The 18,124-nt window shown below is 59.9% G+C and overlaps 5 protein-coding genes across 6 annotated transcripts; 2 read left to right on the top strand and 3 right to left on the bottom strand.

Annotated features, from left to right (window-relative positions):
• Positions 1-591: 591 nt before the first annotated feature.
• Positions 592-6,513, bottom strand: CHLRE_10g445467v5 (uncharacterized protein). 2 transcript variants are annotated; one of them, XM_043066877.1, is made up of 8 exons: positions 6,157-6,513; positions 5,397-5,582; positions 4,924-5,006; positions 4,607-4,646; positions 4,109-4,163; positions 3,419-3,527; positions 2,865-2,981; positions 1,702-2,630 (listed from the first exon to the last, which is right to left on the bottom strand). In XM_043066877.1, the coding sequence occupies exons 2-7, from the start codon at positions 5,480-5,482 to the stop codon at positions 2,917-2,919; spliced, it is 438 nt and encodes a 145-aa protein (XP_042920274.1). In that variant the 5' UTR covers positions 5,483-5,582; positions 6,157-6,513; the 3' UTR covers positions 1,702-2,630; positions 2,865-2,916. The 2 variants fall into 2 exon arrangements, with proteins under 2 accessions (XP_042920275.1, XP_042920274.1); XM_043066878.1 differs by having other exon boundaries at positions 592-2,981.
• A 58-nt stretch (positions 6,514-6,571) lies between these two features.
• Positions 6,572-9,083, bottom strand: CHLRE_10g445443v5 (uncharacterized protein). Its single transcript, XM_043066876.1, has 3 exons — positions 8,809-9,083; positions 8,439-8,638; positions 6,572-7,926 (listed from the first exon to the last, which is right to left on the bottom strand). Exons 1-3 carry the CDS (start codon positions 8,822-8,824, stop codon positions 7,903-7,905), a joined length of 240 nt encoding a protein of 79 aa, XP_042920273.1. The 5' UTR covers positions 8,825-9,083; the 3' UTR covers positions 6,572-7,902.
• Positions 9,084-9,181: 98 nt separating this feature from the next.
• On the bottom strand, positions 9,182-13,373 carry CHLRE_10g445395v5 (uncharacterized protein). Its single transcript, XM_043066874.1, has 4 exons — positions 13,038-13,373; positions 12,187-12,253; positions 11,845-11,943; positions 9,182-11,235 (listed from the first exon to the last, which is right to left on the bottom strand). The coding sequence occupies exons 1-4, from the start codon at positions 13,145-13,147 to the stop codon at positions 11,203-11,205; spliced, it is 309 nt and encodes a 102-aa protein (XP_042920272.1). The 5' UTR covers positions 13,148-13,373; the 3' UTR covers positions 9,182-11,202.
• On the top strand, positions 10,964-11,498 carry CHLRE_10g445419v5 (uncharacterized protein). Its single transcript, XM_043066875.1, has one exon. It carries the CDS (start codon positions 11,270-11,272, stop codon positions 11,468-11,470), a length of 201 nt encoding a protein of 66 aa, XP_042920271.1. The 5' UTR covers positions 10,964-11,269; the 3' UTR covers positions 11,471-11,498.
• Positions 13,374-16,333: 2,960 nt separating the features above from the next.
• Positions 16,334-17,799, top strand: CHLRE_10g445371v5 (uncharacterized protein). Its single transcript, XM_043066873.1, has 2 exons — positions 16,334-17,282; positions 17,440-17,799. The coding sequence occupies exons 1-2, from the start codon at positions 17,078-17,080 to the stop codon at positions 17,442-17,444; spliced, it is 210 nt and encodes a 69-aa protein (XP_042920270.1). The 5' UTR covers positions 16,334-17,077; the 3' UTR covers positions 17,445-17,799.
• The last annotated feature ends 325 nt before the right edge of the window (positions 17,800-18,124 follow it).

Raw genomic sequence — 18,124 nt, 5'->3', positions numbered from 1 at the left:
CAGGCACCCGACAAACTATCCTTAACTGGCTAGTACGGCCCACTGCACGCAACCATGCCCACATGGAACCCAACCAGACACACACAAACACGCGACCCCCCAGCAGCAACACCACCCTACACATCGTGACCCACAATGTACGGGGACTGCTCTCAGAAATTTTGTCCACCGGCCAACCCGGCAACCTCAGCTTCACCCTCTGCAACCTAGCCCAGTGGAAAGCCGACATAGTTGTCCTAACCGAGACAAAACTGACAGGGAAGACTGACTCTATCAAGCGAGCCTTCCGAAATGAAGGATACCGCCTCTACTGTAGCACTACTCCCCGCGTGGCCACAGCGCGCGGTAGCGCTGGCGTAGCGGTGGCCATCTCCGCCCGGTACAGTGACCTCGGCTGTGTCACACACCACACGCCCCCACCAACACTCCATGGCTATGTGTCACACGTTCAAATTAAGACCCCCGGGAGCACGCCTCTCACTGTACTGGGCATCTACGCACCAGAAGACATGCAAACCCGCAAGGCAATCTACACATACTGTCAGCAGGTGGTAGGCCGGGCGGACGCGTGCGGACACCACCTAGTCACCGCGGGAGACTTTAATGCCGTCGCCCGAGCACATGAGCGGGACAGCCCCATCGACACGGCAGACCGGGCCCACCAGCGGTTCCTTGCCGATAGTGGCCTGCGCCCTATCCGCGGAGACACCACTACCACTGCCGAATGGTCATATGAACAAACACGCCCGGGCATGGCCCCATACCACAGTCGCATCGATGACATCCTCCTATGCCCTGCCACGCGCGCTGCATGCACAGAAGCGCGTGAATACACCAGTACAGTTGCAGGCAACTTTGACCACAAACCAGTCCACGCAGAGTTACTAGCCGCGGACCTACAGCTATGGCCGGCACCACAGGCCGGCGCCCGGAACCCAGCCCCCCAGCAGCAGACCCAACAACGATGGGCCGAGGTCGCCCTGCCCGTCACACAAAAGCAACTGGCCGCCGCAGCTATCCGCCTTGAGGAAGCCTTGGTGGAAGCAACAGCCGACCTGCATTCCGCAACAAGGCAGGCAACGCAATCAATTGAACATGCACTCACGAGGCACAGCATGGACCCCACAGGCTACCCCGCCAGCGTCATGCACCGAGACCTGGCGCAGGACACGAACATCCAGAAGGCCGATATCAACCAACTTGCAGAACAACTTGCCTCTGCACTGGACACCGGGCTAACATGCCTCCTTGAAGAGTGCACCCGGAAAGCCCCCTTCACTGGCAAACACCACGCATCACGCTCCACCGCACGGGTGCTAAAGCCCCTATGGGACAAGGAAGTGGCCCTGAAGACACAACTGACAAACCTCACGCAAGGGCCCCAGGCCCTACCTGAGGTAGACGCCGCCAATGCAGCGGCGAAGCTGCGGAACGAAATAAAGGCCTGCCAGGCCAAGCACCGCCAGCTAGTGGCGGACCGCGCCAAAGCCCAGCGAGAGGCCGCTGCCACAGCGCTGCAACATACCCTGGCCACGCGCCCTGCACAGGGGCACAAGAGAATCTTTCAGAAGGAAGACATGGAACGGGGCCTCCCAGCGGTCCGGAACCCAGAAACTGGGGAGGTGACGACTGACTCCACCAGCATCCTCGCCATACTCGAAACCCACTTCCGAAAGCTGTCCGCCCCACCACGCGGCACCCGCACTGGGGATTTCCGACTACCCAGCAACGCCACACGCGGCTACCCATTTGAGAAAGCCGACGCAACAGATCAATTCACACTGGACCGCAACCGGCACCCTGACACACACTCCATGCTCCCCAGCATGGCAGACACGGCAAATTTTGAGCAGTGCATTTCTCACCTCTCCAGAAACAAGGCGACAGGCCCTGACGGCATACCAAACGAACTGCTCCGTATCCTGCCATCGGGCATGAAGCGCAACCTCCACTGTATCCTGCAAATCATGTACGTCAAGTCACAAATACCTGAAACCTGGGCCGCATCAGAGACCGTGCTACTCCCCAAACCTGGAGACGCCCTGGACATAAAAAACAAACGGCCCATTGCGCTCGCAAATACCTGCTACAAGCTGTACACGTCCATGCTTACCTTGGGCATTGGCGAACTGGCTGGCCCCCTCCAGCTATTCAGTGAAGCGCAGGAAGGCTTCCGTGCCTACTGCAACACCGAAAGGCAGGTCCTAAATTTGGTACATGCCCTTGAGGATGCCGCACTGTTTGGAAAAGATGTCTATGCGGTCTACGTGGACTATAGCTCCGCGTTTAACACAATCGACCAGGACCGATTACTACAAATTATGTTTGACCTTGGGCTGCCAACGGACCTGATCCGCGCAGTCCGCAACCTATATGCACATGCGACCACCCGCATCCGCACCGAACACGGAAGCACATCCGCCATTCCTATAGAGCGAGGCACCGTGCAAGGTGATACACTCTCACCTGTGCTCTTTATTCTGTTCATGGAACCTCTTGTCCGCTGGCTCCATGCGGGCGGACGGGGCTACCACTACGGCTGCCTGACCCCCAGCGAAAACCTGCAATACCATTGCAGTGCCGCCGCGTACGCAGACGACCTGGCGGCGCTCACCAACTCGCTCGACGACCTGCAGGTTCAATGTGACAAAATCGCATCTTACGCCGAGTGGGCGAGCCTGCGTGTCAATCACACCAAGTGTGCCACCACCGCCATCTGGCACGACAAATCTCGCTCGGACCCCAACCTTGACGGGCCCACAGGAAAAGCTACCCTTGCCGCCATGCGCCGCAACATGACCAACACAATTAAGATTGGCACGACCCCTGTCCCGTACTTCCCCCCGACCCAGCCGTACAAGTACCTGGGAGTGCAGCTCACGTTCTCGCTGGACTGGTCGGCACATGTCGCAAGAGTCACCGAGATTGTGAAGGACAAGGGCACAGCCATTGCCACATCCCTGGCGACACCGGCACAACGCCTGCGCATGATACAACAGTGCGTGCACACCACAGTTGCATATGGATTCGCAGCAATGCCCTTCACAAAACAGGACATAACAACGCTCGACACTACCCTGGCTGGTTATGCAAAGCGCTGCTACGGACTCCCCCGCAGCTTCCCCACCCGGACCTCCCTCCTGCCCGCCGACGAATACGGCTTGGGCCTGGGCTCCCTCCTGCCGCAATACGCGCGCGTGGCCCAGCGAGCCCTGGTCCTTGCCCTAAATGACTCGGGCCGTCTTGGGATAGTAACCCGAGCCCTTCTGCCGCGCCAGGCAAGCATAGCTGGCCCCACACAGGCCCACCTTCTCCCAGCCCATAGGTCACACCACCTTACGACGCTGAAACAGATGACCCTGGCAAAAGAGTACGGTGTCACACTGTACCAAAATGGGTCTGCCTTTACTGCGCCTACCTGGTCCATTGCCGCTGCCCTTGAGGCAGAAGCTGAGGCCCGGGGCGTCGAACCTCTCCCCATTGAATACGTCCTCCCTCTTGCGGACCTGAGGCTCGAACTGAGCCACCTGGTGGACCGCAACACAGGCAAACACCTGATTACTAGCTCGGACCTCGAGAAGCACATGGGAGCGAGCCGGGTCCGGCACAAGCACAAGGTAGCCCTGAACAGGCTTAGCCTTGCTCTCAGTATGGCTGCACGTGCAGGGGAAAACGCTCCAGCCCACGGCAGCCCTGCCCCCCTGACCACCGCACAGCGTGCACTGCCTGACTTGGCCGCAATCGTGGCCTTAGCCATGAGGGCGGACCCCCTCCCTCTCGGAATGGCCAACCCCCTCGACCGGTACCTGCAGCCCCTCCCGGAGGCGCCCCCCGCCCAAGCAAACACCACGCAAGCCCCCGCCGACCTAGCCCCCCCCTCCCCAGCAGGGGCGGCCCAGGCCCATCCCGGCGCACAAGGTGCTGCTGCACCGGAAGTCCCCGCTGATGGGGCAACGCAACCCTCCCTACGGCCACCGGCCAGAGCCCGCAAGCCGGCTACAACACGCCGGCCACAGAACCAAACACGCGCACGGCGCGTTACAAAACATGCAGCGCAACGCGCACGCATTGCAGAAACTACACGCACTACCCCTGAGGACCTACTCACCGGGGACCGCGCCGCCATCAACCATGCCCTGCGGCTCACCAACGGCGATGAGAGCCTGCCGGTGGGCACGCGGGGGTACGAAACGGCATGCTCGGTATTCCAAGCGCTCGCCAAAGACATGACAGGACACATGCGGATCTGCCACCCACACCCACAAGACCCACCCTCCCTTGCACATGCTGTCGAACCACGCCAACAGCGCCGTGGGCTACCACCCGCCCTCACATCCCGCCTCACGGCGAATGCCGCCAACCCCGAACCCAACGCCATAAGCGAGTATCTGAACAACACAGGATTGCCTATGGAAGTCAACCAGGCTGCCGCTCACAACGACCCCATGGACGCTGATAGCCCGACGCCGCCCCTGACCGCCCCGGCAGCGCAAGCTGCGGGAGGCCACGGGGCCCGTCCCAGCTGGCGACTGGCCCGCGCCAGGATCACACACGACCTAGTCCCACGGCCCGCCGACAACCGCACTAACGGTGACACTCAACTCACCTACGACCTGGACAATGACGGACAGGAACTGGCACAGGTCCTGCACAGCGAAAACAAACAAACTGTCACGGACAAAGAACTGACACGGAAGCGCAAAGCCAGAGAGGACACCTCTGGGACACGTGAAAAATACTGGAAGGTGCAGTGGAAGCCGTCCATTTGCCCGGCCGGCATTGTCTCTGCTTTTGTTCGCATGGGCTACGCAACTATCCAGAATGCCAGGTGCTACAAGCACCCTCTTGCGACGCGCCCAGGCCCACAACCTGCGCAGACCGAGGCTGAGCCTCCGGCTGAAACCCAAGCCCACGCAATCTCACCTGAAGAGCCTGCCCAAGCTGCAGAGCCGGCAGCACCGCAGCCCACTGGGGCCCCCCTATTCTCGTCCTGGACGACCAAACTCCTGCGACATGTCACATGGGCGCCGAGCACGGACCGTGAAAGGGACCTAAAACACAGTCCACAATGGGAGGAGTTACTGGAGGAGTGCAAAACCCGGCTAGCAAACGGTACCAACCAAGGCCCGCGGCCCCGAACAGTGCGCCCCGCACCTGATCGGAACCTTACCGCCAGACAGCGCCAAGGCCGCCACGACGCCGAGCCCCTGGATATCGCATCCCGCGCGCGTGACATCCGCACGACCACCACCATCACCACAAGCCCGTGCAACCCCTACAAGGACATCGTGGCCCCCGGAGCATACACAATTACCACCACTGGTGGCACCCGCCGTGACCCAGCTGAGGCGCACGTCCAAGAACCCAGTGGCCGCTGGCTGGGCACCATCACCTACCCCCGCCTCCTTACCCTGTGGGAGCGCTTCAGGCACACCGGCAACCAGCGGCCCAACGCCTTTGAGGAAGCGGTCGCTGCCCTCATCATGCGCTACCGCTATGACCCGGCGCAGCAGGACCGCAAGGCCATGCCAATGCACCAGGTGTCGCTGCCGGCAGGCACAGTAGCAGCCATCGTCCAATGCCTGCGGGTCACACAAGCAGTACACATTCGGGAAATGTTTGCGTCCCCACTAAACTCCTCCACTGCAGCCCACGAATACTGGACACGAGACCCTGCTGATGGGGCCTTTGGCGCACTGCACGATGCCTACCAGGCCGCATGGACCGGCTTGCAATATGCCCACCCCCCCTCTACCCCCCACGATGCACGGAAGGCGCTTATGTGGGCCCTCGCATGCGCCGAGGCTATGCGTGACTCACAGGAACCAACCCTTACTGTATTGGCGCTCCCCAAAGCGGCCACTTTCCCCCACACGCAGTGGCTTCAACACCCACTTTGCCACGAGCTGGCCAACTGGTCCGCGGGCACCGCGGGCCTTGACACAGGACTTGGCACCAACACCCAGGCTGAGCGCCAGAAGGGGCTCCGACTGGTCATTGTTGGGAACCCCGCCGGACTCCAGTGCTTTGCCCCCCGCCTGAAACGGCTTGTGGACACACTGAAACGGGGGGCGAACGCACCCACGCACATCAGCGACCCGCGCACGTGGACACACACGGCCACGGCCCCAACCTGCCCGGCCCTCCCAAACTCACTTCTAAAGCAAGCCAAATACCAGCACGCTAACCCAAAGACGATACACGCCATGGCTGACGAAGCACGACGCTTTCCTAACGCGCGATTCCAGACCCACCATGCTCTGGCCCACGACGTGAATGGCACTGTCTGGACAGATGGTTCGGTAAGCAAAATCAAAACTGACAATGGCAAAGAAGTCCAGGTTGCCGGCGCCTGCGCCTGGTTCAGCGATTCTCGCGTTGTCTACGTGAATCCAAATGGCGCTGGGTGCACAAACACTATTACGAGAGCTGAACTGGCAGCAATTCGTGCTGCCCTCGCAGAATTTGGTGGCGAAGGTAAAGAATTTGCAACTAAGAAGCTCACTATTGCATCAGATTCTGTTGCAAGCTTATACCTAATCAAACGAGCAATTAATGAGCCTCGGCGACTGCATCTGAGTAAACATCGGGACCTCCTGGATTCAGTCGTGGCATTGCTCCATGCACGCCACGCCCGGGGCGCACCCACCGCTCTGATAAAAGTGATCTCGCACACCGGGCTACACGGCAACGAGGAAGCCGATAAAGGGGCGGCTGCCGTCGCCACCCAGGAAAAACCCGCCGATGTATCCAAACCGGCCGACAACGACCCGCACGCCCGGCACTGGTGGCCAACCTTCACGGTCACCAGGGACGACGATAGCACAGCCACGCACTACGTGTCGGACCTAAACCGGGGCCTCACCAGGGCAATGGCCCCCAGCTGCCGTGGTGGATACGCCAACAAAACCCTGTACACTGAGAAATGGGCCGAGGCAGCACCCAGCCTTGACCCACGCGCCAGTAACGCGTACATGACGAACTCGGACGCCAGCCACGGCCTACACCGGTTCATACAGAATGCTCGTCAGGGAGGCCTCATCTGCCCGGCCCGGCTGGCTTTGTTTAAACTACGAGACAGCGACAAATGTGGTCTCTGTGCCCACACCCAGCGCAGCCGCGGATCTGACCCAGAGCGTGGCACCGCAGGCCACCTTGCCGGCCACTGCGCGCACCCCCAACTCGTTGGCGCTAGGATTGCCAAACACAACACTGCAGTGCGGACGATTGCCGAATGCCTACACCATGGTCACAACGGTGGTGGCTACATGATAATGGATGCCACCTCCCGAGCTGAACTGCCTGAGTACTGTGCGGGCATGCGGCCGCCGTCCTGGCTCTGCCCGCAAGTGCCCGCTGCAGACCTCAACAGGATGCGGCCCGACATTCTGTTTATCCCGAACCTCCCCCGGTCCGAAGCAGAACGCTTCATGACATCCCCACCAGCCAACAAAGGGGCCTACCCAGTGTACATCCTTGAAGTTGGATACACCTCTGACCTGCACCACAGCGAGAAGCTCATTCAAAAACAAGCACAGCACGCCACCCTTGCCACTGCCATGCGAGCTGCAGGGTGGACTGTGCACTACGATACTAAACACGTTATTACACTGGGCCATGGTGGCACTGTCCCCCGTACCCTTGAAACTCTCCTCAAAGACCTGGGAGCCAAACCGCAGGCAGCCAAGGCCTGCTGCACACGTCTCCACATGCATAGCGTCACCACACTCCGGGGCACCGCAAACCTGTACTACCGGCTAGAGCGAGAGATGGGCATTGCCAACACCCGATGCCGCCCGGGAGGGCGCACCCAGGGGACCACCAATGGTGGCCCCCGCGCAGGGGAGCCGGGGTAGGGAAATCAAGTCTTCCGATGGTGGGGTGAGCTTGTCTCACTCCTCCTTAAGACACGCGGGCACCTGTGCCCTGCGTAGATATTATTATTATTATTATTATTAGGTCTGGCGGTGTTTTTTGTGCAATCCCTCCCGGGGGGCGGGGGGGCCAGCCTCCTGCTCTGTCTGCCGGGTCGGGGTGGGGTGGGGTGGGATGGATGGGGGTGGTTGGTGGCAGTTTCGAGGTGTTTGCTTTCTGTTTTCTTCTCTTTTCTTCTCTTCTTGCCCTGTCAGGGTTCTGGTCTCGGGGACCAGGCTGCTTTCAGGCAGCAGGGGGGCAGCGCGTCTGCCCCTGTTCAACCTTGTAAGGATGATTCCTCAAAAAAAAAGATGGGGCCCCGCACACAGGCAAAGATGTGGTTGGTGATGCCCTGGCCTGCGGGGGCCTGGGGCTCCCCCTTGGGGCCCACCGATTTGGCGCACTGCTCTGAGACCACATAAGCACACGCCAGGTTAGAGGGGTCCGAGGTGGTGGGATAGCCGCCCGCCTGCAGCACCAAATCGGTGCGACCGCGGAACGCCCCCCCACACAGGGCCCCCTACCATCTTGACCGTGACGGTGTAGGTGCCCGGAATGATGGGCCGGGTGTCCACTGGCACGTGAACCGTGAGGACAGCCTGACCGCGCTGGAGCGGTACCGCCAGCGGCGACTTGCGCATGAGCTCCGCAGTGAAGGCTGCTTTGCTGGCGCTGGTCGCACGCCGGCTGAAGGCCAGCCCCGCAAACGTGCGGGAGGGGCGGCCTGTGCTGTGCAGAGAGTGGCCCTGCAAGAGCTGCGGCTGGTTGCCCTGCCTGCACATGGTGTCCAGCACTGACAGGGCAGCACTGGTCACCTCCCGGAGGCCGGCTGAGGACAGCTGCTCGCCCTCTGGGAGCCCCGTGCACTCTGGGAAAACCCACCCCTAATCTTACCGGACAATACGGTCATCTGTTACCGGACATACAGGCTAATCGGTTACCGGACAATGCGATTTAATTAAGGGACAATTTGTCCGGTAAAGTAGAGTCCGGTAGCTTTCAGGCATTGTCCGGTAGAGTCGCGCACCAATGTCCGGTAGGGCAGCGCCAGATTGTCCGGTAGATTTCAAGCATTGTCCGGTAGGTTTCAGGCATTGTCCGGTAGGTTTCAAGCAATGTCCGGTAAGGTAGTGCACCAATGTCCGGTAGGGTAGTGCACGATTGTCCGGTAGATTTCAAGCAATGTCCGGTAGCTTTCAAGCAATGTCCGGTAAGGTAGCGCACCAATGTCCGGTAGCCTAGCCAGCAGTACAAGCAGGACGCGTCCCACCGTCTTTTGTGGTGTCTACAGACACCGTTGCATGTCCTGTCATTCTAGTCATTCCCTTGTCATGTAGCAGCGGCTCCCCTGCCCTTGTTCAACCCTGTTCACATACCCTTTTTGCTTGCTCCTGGGTCCCTTTGGCTACCTCGTCGCGCTCCTTTGGCCCCATGCGCCTCCATGCTTGCGCACATATCACCTGCACACACAGCACCACCAGCGTTGCAACAGGCATGGTGACATGCAGCACATGCACCGATGCCTAGCGCGCAGACCAAGGTTGACATGAGGATATGGCGGCCGGGGAATTGTAAGCAGATATTTCCATGCATAAGCGATTGAAACTATTAGGACCCCGTGCGAAAGCGCAGGCAGGGCAAACGCATGGTTGTTGACCGTGACAGCAAAACACGTAGACGCTTTGAGCTTTGAGCTGATACAATGCGAGTTCTCAGTCAGAACGTTACATTATCGGGCTGTGAGCCTGTTTGGCCTTGAATCTTGTGCAGGTCGGCGATGGTCAGCGATAAAGGCCTCCACTTTGACCAAGTTTGTAGCACCTCCGCCAACCCCTCAAGCATGCTCGCAACCTTGTGTCTAACATAGTTGCTATGAAATAGCATCGTGCAGTATCATAAAGGGTTTGTGAACGTGGAACACTGCATGCCGATATCGCTTGCAACGGCGGTGATAGGCTGTAACAGCTCAGCGATACATTTAACAACTTGTAAGTATTAAATCTGTAGCGTAAAGTATGAGTCTTATGAGAGAGTCATACTAACAAGTTGAGAAGCTGAATGTAGGGTCTCTCATGCAGCAGTGCTGCCCCATTGCGCATGCCAGCCAGCTCCCTTCCCAGATCTGGTAATGCCATTGCTAGGACACATAATCCAATGTATGCAGTTATGTCGGATGCGGGCATGGATAAGATGCATGTGCCTGCTGCTCAGATGGGGCCACACAAGCAGGCCATGCCCGGAAACACACTTCCCCACAGCACACGCACACAGGACACGCCCCCCTGGGCTGCCCGCTTGGAGACACGCACAGCTGGGCATTGTGCAGCGTTGGTTCAAGTGTTGGGCGCTGGTTATGTCGGATGCGGGCATGGATAAGATGCATGTGCCTGCTGCTCAGATGGGGCCACACAAGCAGGCCATGCCCCGAAACATACTTCCCCACAGCACACGCACACAGGACACGCCCTGCTGGGCTGCCCGCTTGGAGACACGCACAGCTGGGCATTGCGCAGCGTTGCTGTGTTGGTTTAAGTGTTGGGCGCTGGTTATGTCGTATGCGGGCATGTATAAGAATGCGGAAGTTACAGAGGGGACAGTCCCAGCACCCGAAGACGCCGAGCCATCACATTAATCACATGCTATCAGGGCCCAACTTGACTCCACCAACCCCGACTTTGCTGCAAACCCTCCTGTGGACAAAGTCTGTGTGACTCCGCGCACTGTGAGTCCTAGCCAGGCCTCAACCCGCCAGAGCCCCACCGCTGTGCCTTATCGCCACAAGCCTAGGTACAGAAGTGCCGGGAAACGTCTAGGCCGCAGGACACACGCATAGCGCACGCACTAACCAGGCCCCGCCCAGCTGCCGCCCAGGCCCGCCCAGCTGCCGCCCAGGCCCGCCCAGCTGCCGCCCAGGCCCGCCCAGCTGCCGCCCCAGCCCCCGCCCAGCTGCCGCCCCAGCCCCCGGCTCCCGGTTGCCGCCCCACCCCCCGGCACCCGGCTGCCGTATAAATTGCAGCACCAACATGACTCTTTGGCACACCTTGACACGCATGTAAGCCAGCTTCACGACCAACAAGTGCTTGCAAGGACTCAACAACATTCACCGCCCACTGCCCCCCGCCGCCAGTCGTACTACTTGCTTTGGTGCACCTATCCCGCACGCCATGCACGCCATGCTACTGCCCAACAGACCAAGGGCATCCTGCAATGTAGTTTACTGTCCAAGCACTATCCCTCTACTTCCCCTACTTCTTGGCGTTCTCCAGCTGCTTCTCTGTGCAGCCAAAGCTAGCCGGTGTCTTGCCCTCCCAGCTTGTTCACCTGCGGTGTTCATAGAATGTAATAAATAGTGTGCATGATGGGGTACGTTTCATGCTCAGGCAGTAGGCGCCTCTCCAGCTGGGCGGGCCTGGGCGGCAGCTGGGCGGCCCTGGGCGGCAGCTGGGCGGGCCTGGGCGGCGGCTGGGCGGCAGCTGGGCGGGCCTGGGTGGCATCTGGGTGGGGGCTGAGCGCGCCTGGGCAGAGCCTGGACAAGGGCTGGGCAGGAGCCACATAACAATGGGTTACCAGCAGGAAGTTACCATTTTATCAAAGTTTACCGAGGTTTTACCGATCAGCCAACCCATACCAATCCTGACCGATGCTAACCGATGCTGACCATCGGTTTATCAGGGTGACCGCCCGGTAACCGCCCCCATACCGATCGGTTTAATAGGGGCTGGAACGGTAGGGACACGCTTCACCAAACCGGGAGCCCTCCGCCCAAGGGCATGTCAATGCCTGCCGCAGTTCGTGCAGGCCGTCATGTGCTGCAACCAGCTGGCCCACACACGCCAGTCCCGGCAGAGCAAACAAATCCGCAAAAGCCACTTCCCACGTGCGGCCGTCCTCACACAGCGCCGGGTTAGCCCACAACGGCACATGACTCACCCACGCGCCCGGCTCGGGCGGCGCCACAAGAGTCACCGTGGGCAATTTAGTCATGGCTTTCAGCAGGCGCACAAACGGCTTGCCCGCCGGGGTGAGCGACTTATTTAGCACACGGTCCAACAAACGCAGGGGCATTGCCGCCGGGTGCACCTGGCGCAGCCACGCTGCCACGACCCGGGTCCACGGGGGCACGTACGGCAGCAGACCACACACACCCAACACACACTGTACCGCGAGGCCGGCTTGCCGCGCTTTCACATGCGGCACCAGCGGTAACAGGCCCGTCACCCCCACCGCCGGAGGCAGTTGCATAAGTTCAATGGAGAGGCCAGGCGGGCGTGCCTGGGGGTTGGCATCAAACTGGGCCGGCGACAGCCGGATAAGATGCATGTGCCTGCCGCTCAGATGGCTGGGGCCACACAAGCAGGCCATATGCCCGGAAACACACTTCCCCACAGCACATGCACACAGGACACGCCCCCCTGGGCTGCCCGCTTGGAGACACGCACAGCTGGGCGTCACACATGCGTTCGCTCAAGCGTGCACACACACACACACACACACACACACACACACACACACACAAATGCACAAGCTCATGCTCACGCACGCACATACACGCACGTCAATACACACACACACACACACCTCGTGTACACACGAGCACACGCATGCACAAGCCCACACATGCACACACACACACACACACACACACACACACACACACACACACACACACACACACACACACACACACACACACGCACACACACACACACAAGCCCACACATACACACACACACACACACATGCTGCTGATGGCCTTGTTGCTTGTCGCCCCAGACTCCCAACTCCCAGCGTCGCCCCTGACACCCAACTCAGCCCCCGACTCGGACGACCGCGTGTGCAAGGACACGCCTGGGAGTGGAATGCGTCTTTGATGTCTACTATCAATAGCTACTCGGCAGTGCGTGAGGTGTGTGCATCAGGGGATAAAGAATTCGAGGTGTACGCGACGAACGGAAAACCCACTGGAACCGGTGGGTTTTTTTTCGTTTCGCACACAAGCCGTATTTCTCAATTCTTATTGTACGTACCACTTTATAGAGCCAAACTCTATTCGTTTGTCATCAACAATGCATCCAACGCCGTTCCAGAAGGGCCTGCCGCTGCCGCTGCCGCCCCTCCTGCACCTGTGGTCGTTCATGTTCACCACGTTGCCCTTGCTATCGGCAAACTCAATGGAGCCACCGCCAGACGTGTGGAAGCTGTCTCTGCCAGCATAGTAGTAGGACTCGGACATGGCTCTGCCCTGTGCAAGGATCTTGTCGCTTTGGTAATAACACACAACTAATCAATACAGTACATAAACTGAGCATGCTGGTGCTGTTGAACCGGCTTTTCACTGGTGTGCATGGTGTCCGGTAAGATTTGGCAAATCGCGGCCTGCAAATGTCCGGTAAGGGGCGCCGGGGACTATTGTCCGGTAGATTTCAGGCATTGTCCGGTAGGGTACGGCACTTGTCCGGTAAGTCTGGTCACATGTCCGGTAGGTTTTGGATTGTCCGGTAACTTTGTTTTCCCAGAGTGGTGGTGGCACCCACCAGAAGGACTGGGTAGGTAGGCAGGCTGGGGCCCTGAGGCTGCGTCGTCAGGTCCTGCACGCCGTGCGCCAGGCTATGCGTGGACAGGGCAAGGTGGAGCTGCAGCCCGGGGCTGAAGAACGGGCTGGCAGTGCTGCCCGCACCTGCAGGGGTGCGGTCCGCTGCCAAGTCTGGCAGTGGGCGGCGATGCCCAAACGCAGGCCCCCCACACGGCACGGCATGTGCTGCTGTGGCCGCGCCGTGTGCGGGTGTGCTGTATGGCTGGTGTTGGCCCCTGGTGTCTTGGCTGCGCTGAGACACCAGGCGGAACCGACCAGGATCACCCAGCAACTGCATAGCTGCCCAAGATCAGCACTCACAGGGCATCGCAGCAGGGCGGGCGCCCGGCATCCAGGCACCAGGCAACAAGGGCACGAAGACAAGCCACACCCCAAAAAAACAGCCAAGTGCTGCAGGGCTCCCCCGACCGCCACACCCAAAGCACCCTGCTGCACGCGCGGATGCAAATGACCAACCACAAAGGTTGATACGCCGCCTGCTCCAAGCTGGTGAAGTGTGGTGCTCGCCGAGATGTTAAAATGCCGACAAGCGAAATGTCGCCAACTCCACGGCGACGCTCCTGAACCGCCAGAATCCTATTCCATAGCAGTGTCGAGTTCCAAAGCACAAGCCGGCATAAGCTGAAGGGCGCTGGAGAGGGAGTGTCGCGCTACAGCTGCAAAGTGGACTGACGAAAAACGAGCACGCCCACAAAAGCAAACTGCATCACAGTGGTTTGTAGGCCTTAAGAAGCCTAAATCAAAAGGAAGCAAGTCAAACAGCGCGAGAGAAATGACGTCGACTGTTTCAAAGCTGTGCAGAAGGAAAGGAGGAAGCAAGAATAGCAAGAGAAGAGAGTAAAGTAGCAAGAAGAGAGCAAAAAAAAAAAAGTGGGGAGAAGGGTTTCTTCGCGGTTTCGAGGTGTTTGCTTTCTGTTTTCTTCTCTTTTCTTCTCTTCTTGCCCTGTCAGGGTTCTGGTCTTGGGGACCAGGCTGTCTCCAGGCAGCAGGGGGGCAGCGCGTCTGCCCCTGTTCAACCTTGTAAGGATGATTCCTCAAAAAAAAAAAGCCTGGTGTCGCACGGGAACCCACTCCTGCTGCCAAAGCAGGAAACAGCCTGTCTGACGTTCAAGGATGGGGGTGTCAACCACGTCGACCTGCCTGCGTTCCTGTCTGCCCTGCAAGCTAAGACCTTCGCCCTCCTTGCCCAGCCAGGCCGGCAACCCTGGAAGATGCTCACCCGGGCGCTGCTTACTCATGTGCGCCCGGACTCCGCCACCACGTGGGCGTGGGTGTACAGCGACGCGCCGGCGCCAGCGGGGCTGCCTGCCCGGCTGGCGGCCGCGGTCGGCCACGTGCGGAGCGCGGGCGTGGAACAGCACCCACCGCAGCCAGCCACTCAGCCGCCAGCGGCGCCGCCGCAGTGGCGGGTTAGCCTGGACCAGCTGTGGGTGGCTAACGCTGCGGGGGCTGTGTCCTACGTCCACTACACGGGGCGGCTCTTGGAGCCTGGGCCTGGCGTGCTGCCCCCGGCGGTGGATGGGGCGTGGCAGCCTGCCTGTGTGCTGCAGCATCGCAAGCCGTGGCACCTGTGGACCTTTGAAGAGCGGGCGGCGTACGATGCAGCATCACCAGGGGACCGGGCGGGGGCGTGGCCTCGGGCGCCGTACTTCCTGGCGCCGGAGGCTGGGGTGGTGGTGCACCCGGAGCACTGCCGGATTGCGGGTGTCAGCTTGGCGGACTACACGGTGCGGGACGTGCGGTGGGCCATCACCGCGGCCAACCCGGCCGCACCTTCGGCTCCGGCCCGCCCCGCAGCCATGCCGTGCCCGGTGCCAGCTCAGCAGGCGGGGGGTTCGGGGACCCAGCCGGCGGCACAGTCGCGGCTGGCGGAGCGGGAGGCGGAGTGGCAGCGTGCAGCGGCGCAGCTGACCACCACGGCGGCGCAGCATTTCCACAATAACCCGGTGGCTCTGGACCCCTGGCTTCACCGCACCTCTGCGGCAGCCGGGCTGCAGAACACGCCGGCGAGAGAACTGCAGTCGTATGCGTCCCTGTCCCAGCAGTCGGGTGAGGGGCCGCGGCGGTCCGCGCGGCTGCAGGAGCAGGCGGCGGGAGGGGCGGGACCTAGCACTGGGCCTGCCACGGCGGTGGCGGCAGCAGCGGCGGCGGTGGAGGGCGACCTTCGCATGCCGCCCCCGGATGCGTCCCTTCTGCGGGGTACGTGGCGGAGGCTGTGGGACAGCCACGCTAGTCGGGGGGCAAAGGTGCTGGTGTACCGGCTGCAACATGCTTACCTGCCTTGCGGGCTGTACAGGGCGGGCAAGGGCATTCGGCCACGGGTGACCACGGGGTGCGGGGGGTTGGGGGCGCACTGTCCTCACCCCGCCTGCGGGCCACCTGGCCCGCGGGCGTGGGCCAGCCTGACGCACATCTTCCTGGAGTGTCCAGCTTATGCGCAGGCGAGGACGTGGCTGCAGCAGCTGTGGGCCTGCGTTGCGCCCCAGGCAGCGGCGCCGCCAGTGACGGATGCGGGCTTCATGCTGGGGGACCGCGGATTAGACCTCCACAGAACGTTACATGTTTAAGATTATACGATATCTCGCTGCGAACACGCGCGGATACCAGCTTGGAAGCACTCTGTTGAGAGCTGTCGGGAAAATCGGAGCTTTGAGCCCCAAAATGGCCCTCCTACGGGTCCTTATCATGTTAATGATAAGCCTCACAAACAAGTTCCCGCTGGAAAGCCCCCGGTCGTCGACTGGACCCATCCACCCTCCTGGAGTCTCTCGGGCTCTCGTAGACCTATGGTCTCGATCTCGTGAGCTGTCTCAGACAACAGGAATCGGTGGAGGGGACCCATCGGCCGAGCTCCAGCGGAACTGGCAAGAAATGGCGCCATTATCCTCAATTTCTCCCCCGGAAGCCCCTCACGACTCCCAAGACTGCCTGCCAGCGATTGCGAGATATCAGTACATCAAACGTGATAACCAGTCTACAGCAGTGCACTCACATGAGACAGAACGCCCTCTGAACAAGCTTCCGACAATATGGCAGCAACACTCAAGAAAGCCTGATATACACTACCAAAACCACTCGGATAAACAACAAAACAAGAAAGAAACCTGCACCGCCCAAGCCTTCCCCAGCGACCTGCCCTCCCAGACACAAACAAACTACATGGAACACTCATTAGATACGCCCAGACAAGAAGAATACCAATTTGGTAGAACAAACCGAACAAAGGTTAAATACCGACACGCGACTGACCCCCTCATAGGGCCCCTCGATAATCAATCGAAAGAAGGAGCACTCACACTACATTACAATAGGATATGGCACCCTCCAAAACTCGTTGAGAGCCAATGCAAATCTACACTACACCTGGGACGAAGCAATATACAAACAAGAATGACACCCGCAAGCTTTGTTAGTGCCTCACTTAACAATACTGGCTGCTATGGCCAAAGCCTATGCCTGCGGTCCCTACACCCGGCGTCCGCCCAGCGGATCGCCAGCACAAGCCAACACTGCGAACCATTTAGCGCCTACAAGACCTCAAACACCTCACAGCGCCTATCCGCGCTTCCAATGCAATCAGTAGGGGCGCATGGCATCACGCAAGCGAGCTGCGCCGCGAAGCCCGACACGCCGGGCAAGCAGCACCCCCGGCGTGTCGCCTTCGACGTGCTGCAGCTCGAGGCATGGTACAGGCTGGCCAGTGCGCGCGCGCCCTGCATCACCACAAAGGCTGGGCCCGCCGTGACAATGGACACCGATGACGAGGAGAGAGCCGGTGAGACGGGGCAATCAACACTCCCTACTCAGCCCCAACGCAGCAACCACTCACCTGTGTACCCTGATGCCGACAAAGCAAATCTGTGCCCCACCTGTCTGCAACCACAACCTGTACCTAATCCTGCCCAAATTGTACCACACCGGTCACCATGCAGCCTAAATCTACCTAGCGACACCTGCGACGCCATACGCACGGGACCTGGACCCCTCCGGCTGGGCTCACCCAAAGGAGGACTGCACCCTCGCGTGGATGGCGCTGGGAAGCTGGGCCAGCAAAACACCGGTACGACGCCAAGGGCCTGGGAAGCTATGAACAGCATATTGCGGGAAAACGCCACTACGCCCTGCTGTGAGCTAGATAACAACCAAAGGACGAAAGGGTGTGCTCATAGTAAGGAAGGAGATGATATAGCCGATGGATGGACAGCTTTATGGGTCTACAACGCCGTGACATTTGAAAGGCAGAGAGATGTGACGCAACCGGAACTTAGCGTGTTGAGAAGTAGTAAGACGAACAAGACAGTCAACCTGCGGCCTGCGACATACAATGGCTACCCTGCGATTGAAAATCGAGTTGGTCAGATAGTCGTGAACCACGCTGGAAACTGCAAGACGATGTTGCGCCCGAGTTCAGAGGCGGCTCTAGATGTAGATGTTCGAATAAGTGACACACATGAAGAGAGAGACACCTGGACGCAAACCACACAAGAGCCAAAAAAGCGTCAAAACCACACGCCCAATTGTAATACGGTGCGTATGGAGACAGGCCCCAATTTCAACGCCCAACTGCAACTGCAACCGCTTAGCAGGAACTCTAAATACCAAGCAGTCCAGCCTACC

The sequence above is a fragment of the Chlamydomonas reinhardtii genome, chromosome 10 (assembly GCF_000002595.2).
Source record: "Chlamydomonas reinhardtii strain CC-503 cw92 mt+ chromosome 10, whole genome shotgun sequence".
Taxonomy (NCBI): Eukaryota; Viridiplantae; Chlorophyta; class Chlorophyceae; order Chlamydomonadales; family Chlamydomonadaceae; genus Chlamydomonas; species Chlamydomonas reinhardtii.
The sequence above is the reverse complement of the archived record's forward strand: the minus strand, read 5'-3'. Positions and strand labels throughout refer to the sequence as shown.

Coding starts and splice junctions, on each gene's coding strand:
- CHLRE_10g445467v5 (XM_043066878.1), bottom strand. CDS start 5,482: ATGAGGGCAGCGACCGCTTCCTCAAAGGCGTTGGGCCGCTGGTTGCCG. Junction 5,007..5,396: donor CACAGGGTAAGGAGGCGGGG/GTAGGTGATGGT, acceptor GACATGTCGCAG/GAGTTTGGTCGTCCAGGACG. Junction 4,647..4,923: donor AGCTTGGGCAGGCTCTTCAG/GTGAGATTGCGT, acceptor TTCGCTGTGCAG/GACCTGTGCCAGTTCCTGTC.
- CHLRE_10g445443v5 (XM_043066876.1), bottom strand. Junction 7,927..8,438: donor ACACCGTCACGGTCAAGATG/GTAGGGGGCCCT, acceptor ATATCTACGCAG/GGCACAGGTGCCCGCGTGTC.
- CHLRE_10g445419v5 (XM_043066875.1), top strand. CDS start 11,270: ATGATGGGGTACGTTTCATGCTCAGGCAGTAGGCGCCTCTCCAGCTGG.
- CHLRE_10g445395v5 (XM_043066874.1), bottom strand. CDS start 13,147: ATGTCCGAGTCCTACTACTATGCTGGCAGAGACAGCTTCCACACGTCT. Junction 12,254..13,037: donor GTGAACATGAACGACCACAG/GTGCAGGAGGGG, acceptor GTGTGGCCCCAG/CCATCTGAGCGGCAGGCACA. Junction 11,944..12,186: donor AGTTTGATGCCAACCCCCAG/GCACGCCCGCCT, acceptor GTGCTAAATAAG/TCGCTCACCCCGGCGGGCAA.
- CHLRE_10g445371v5 (XM_043066873.1), top strand. CDS start 17,078: ATGCAATCAGTAGGGGCGCATGGCATCACGCAAGCGAGCTGCGCCGCG.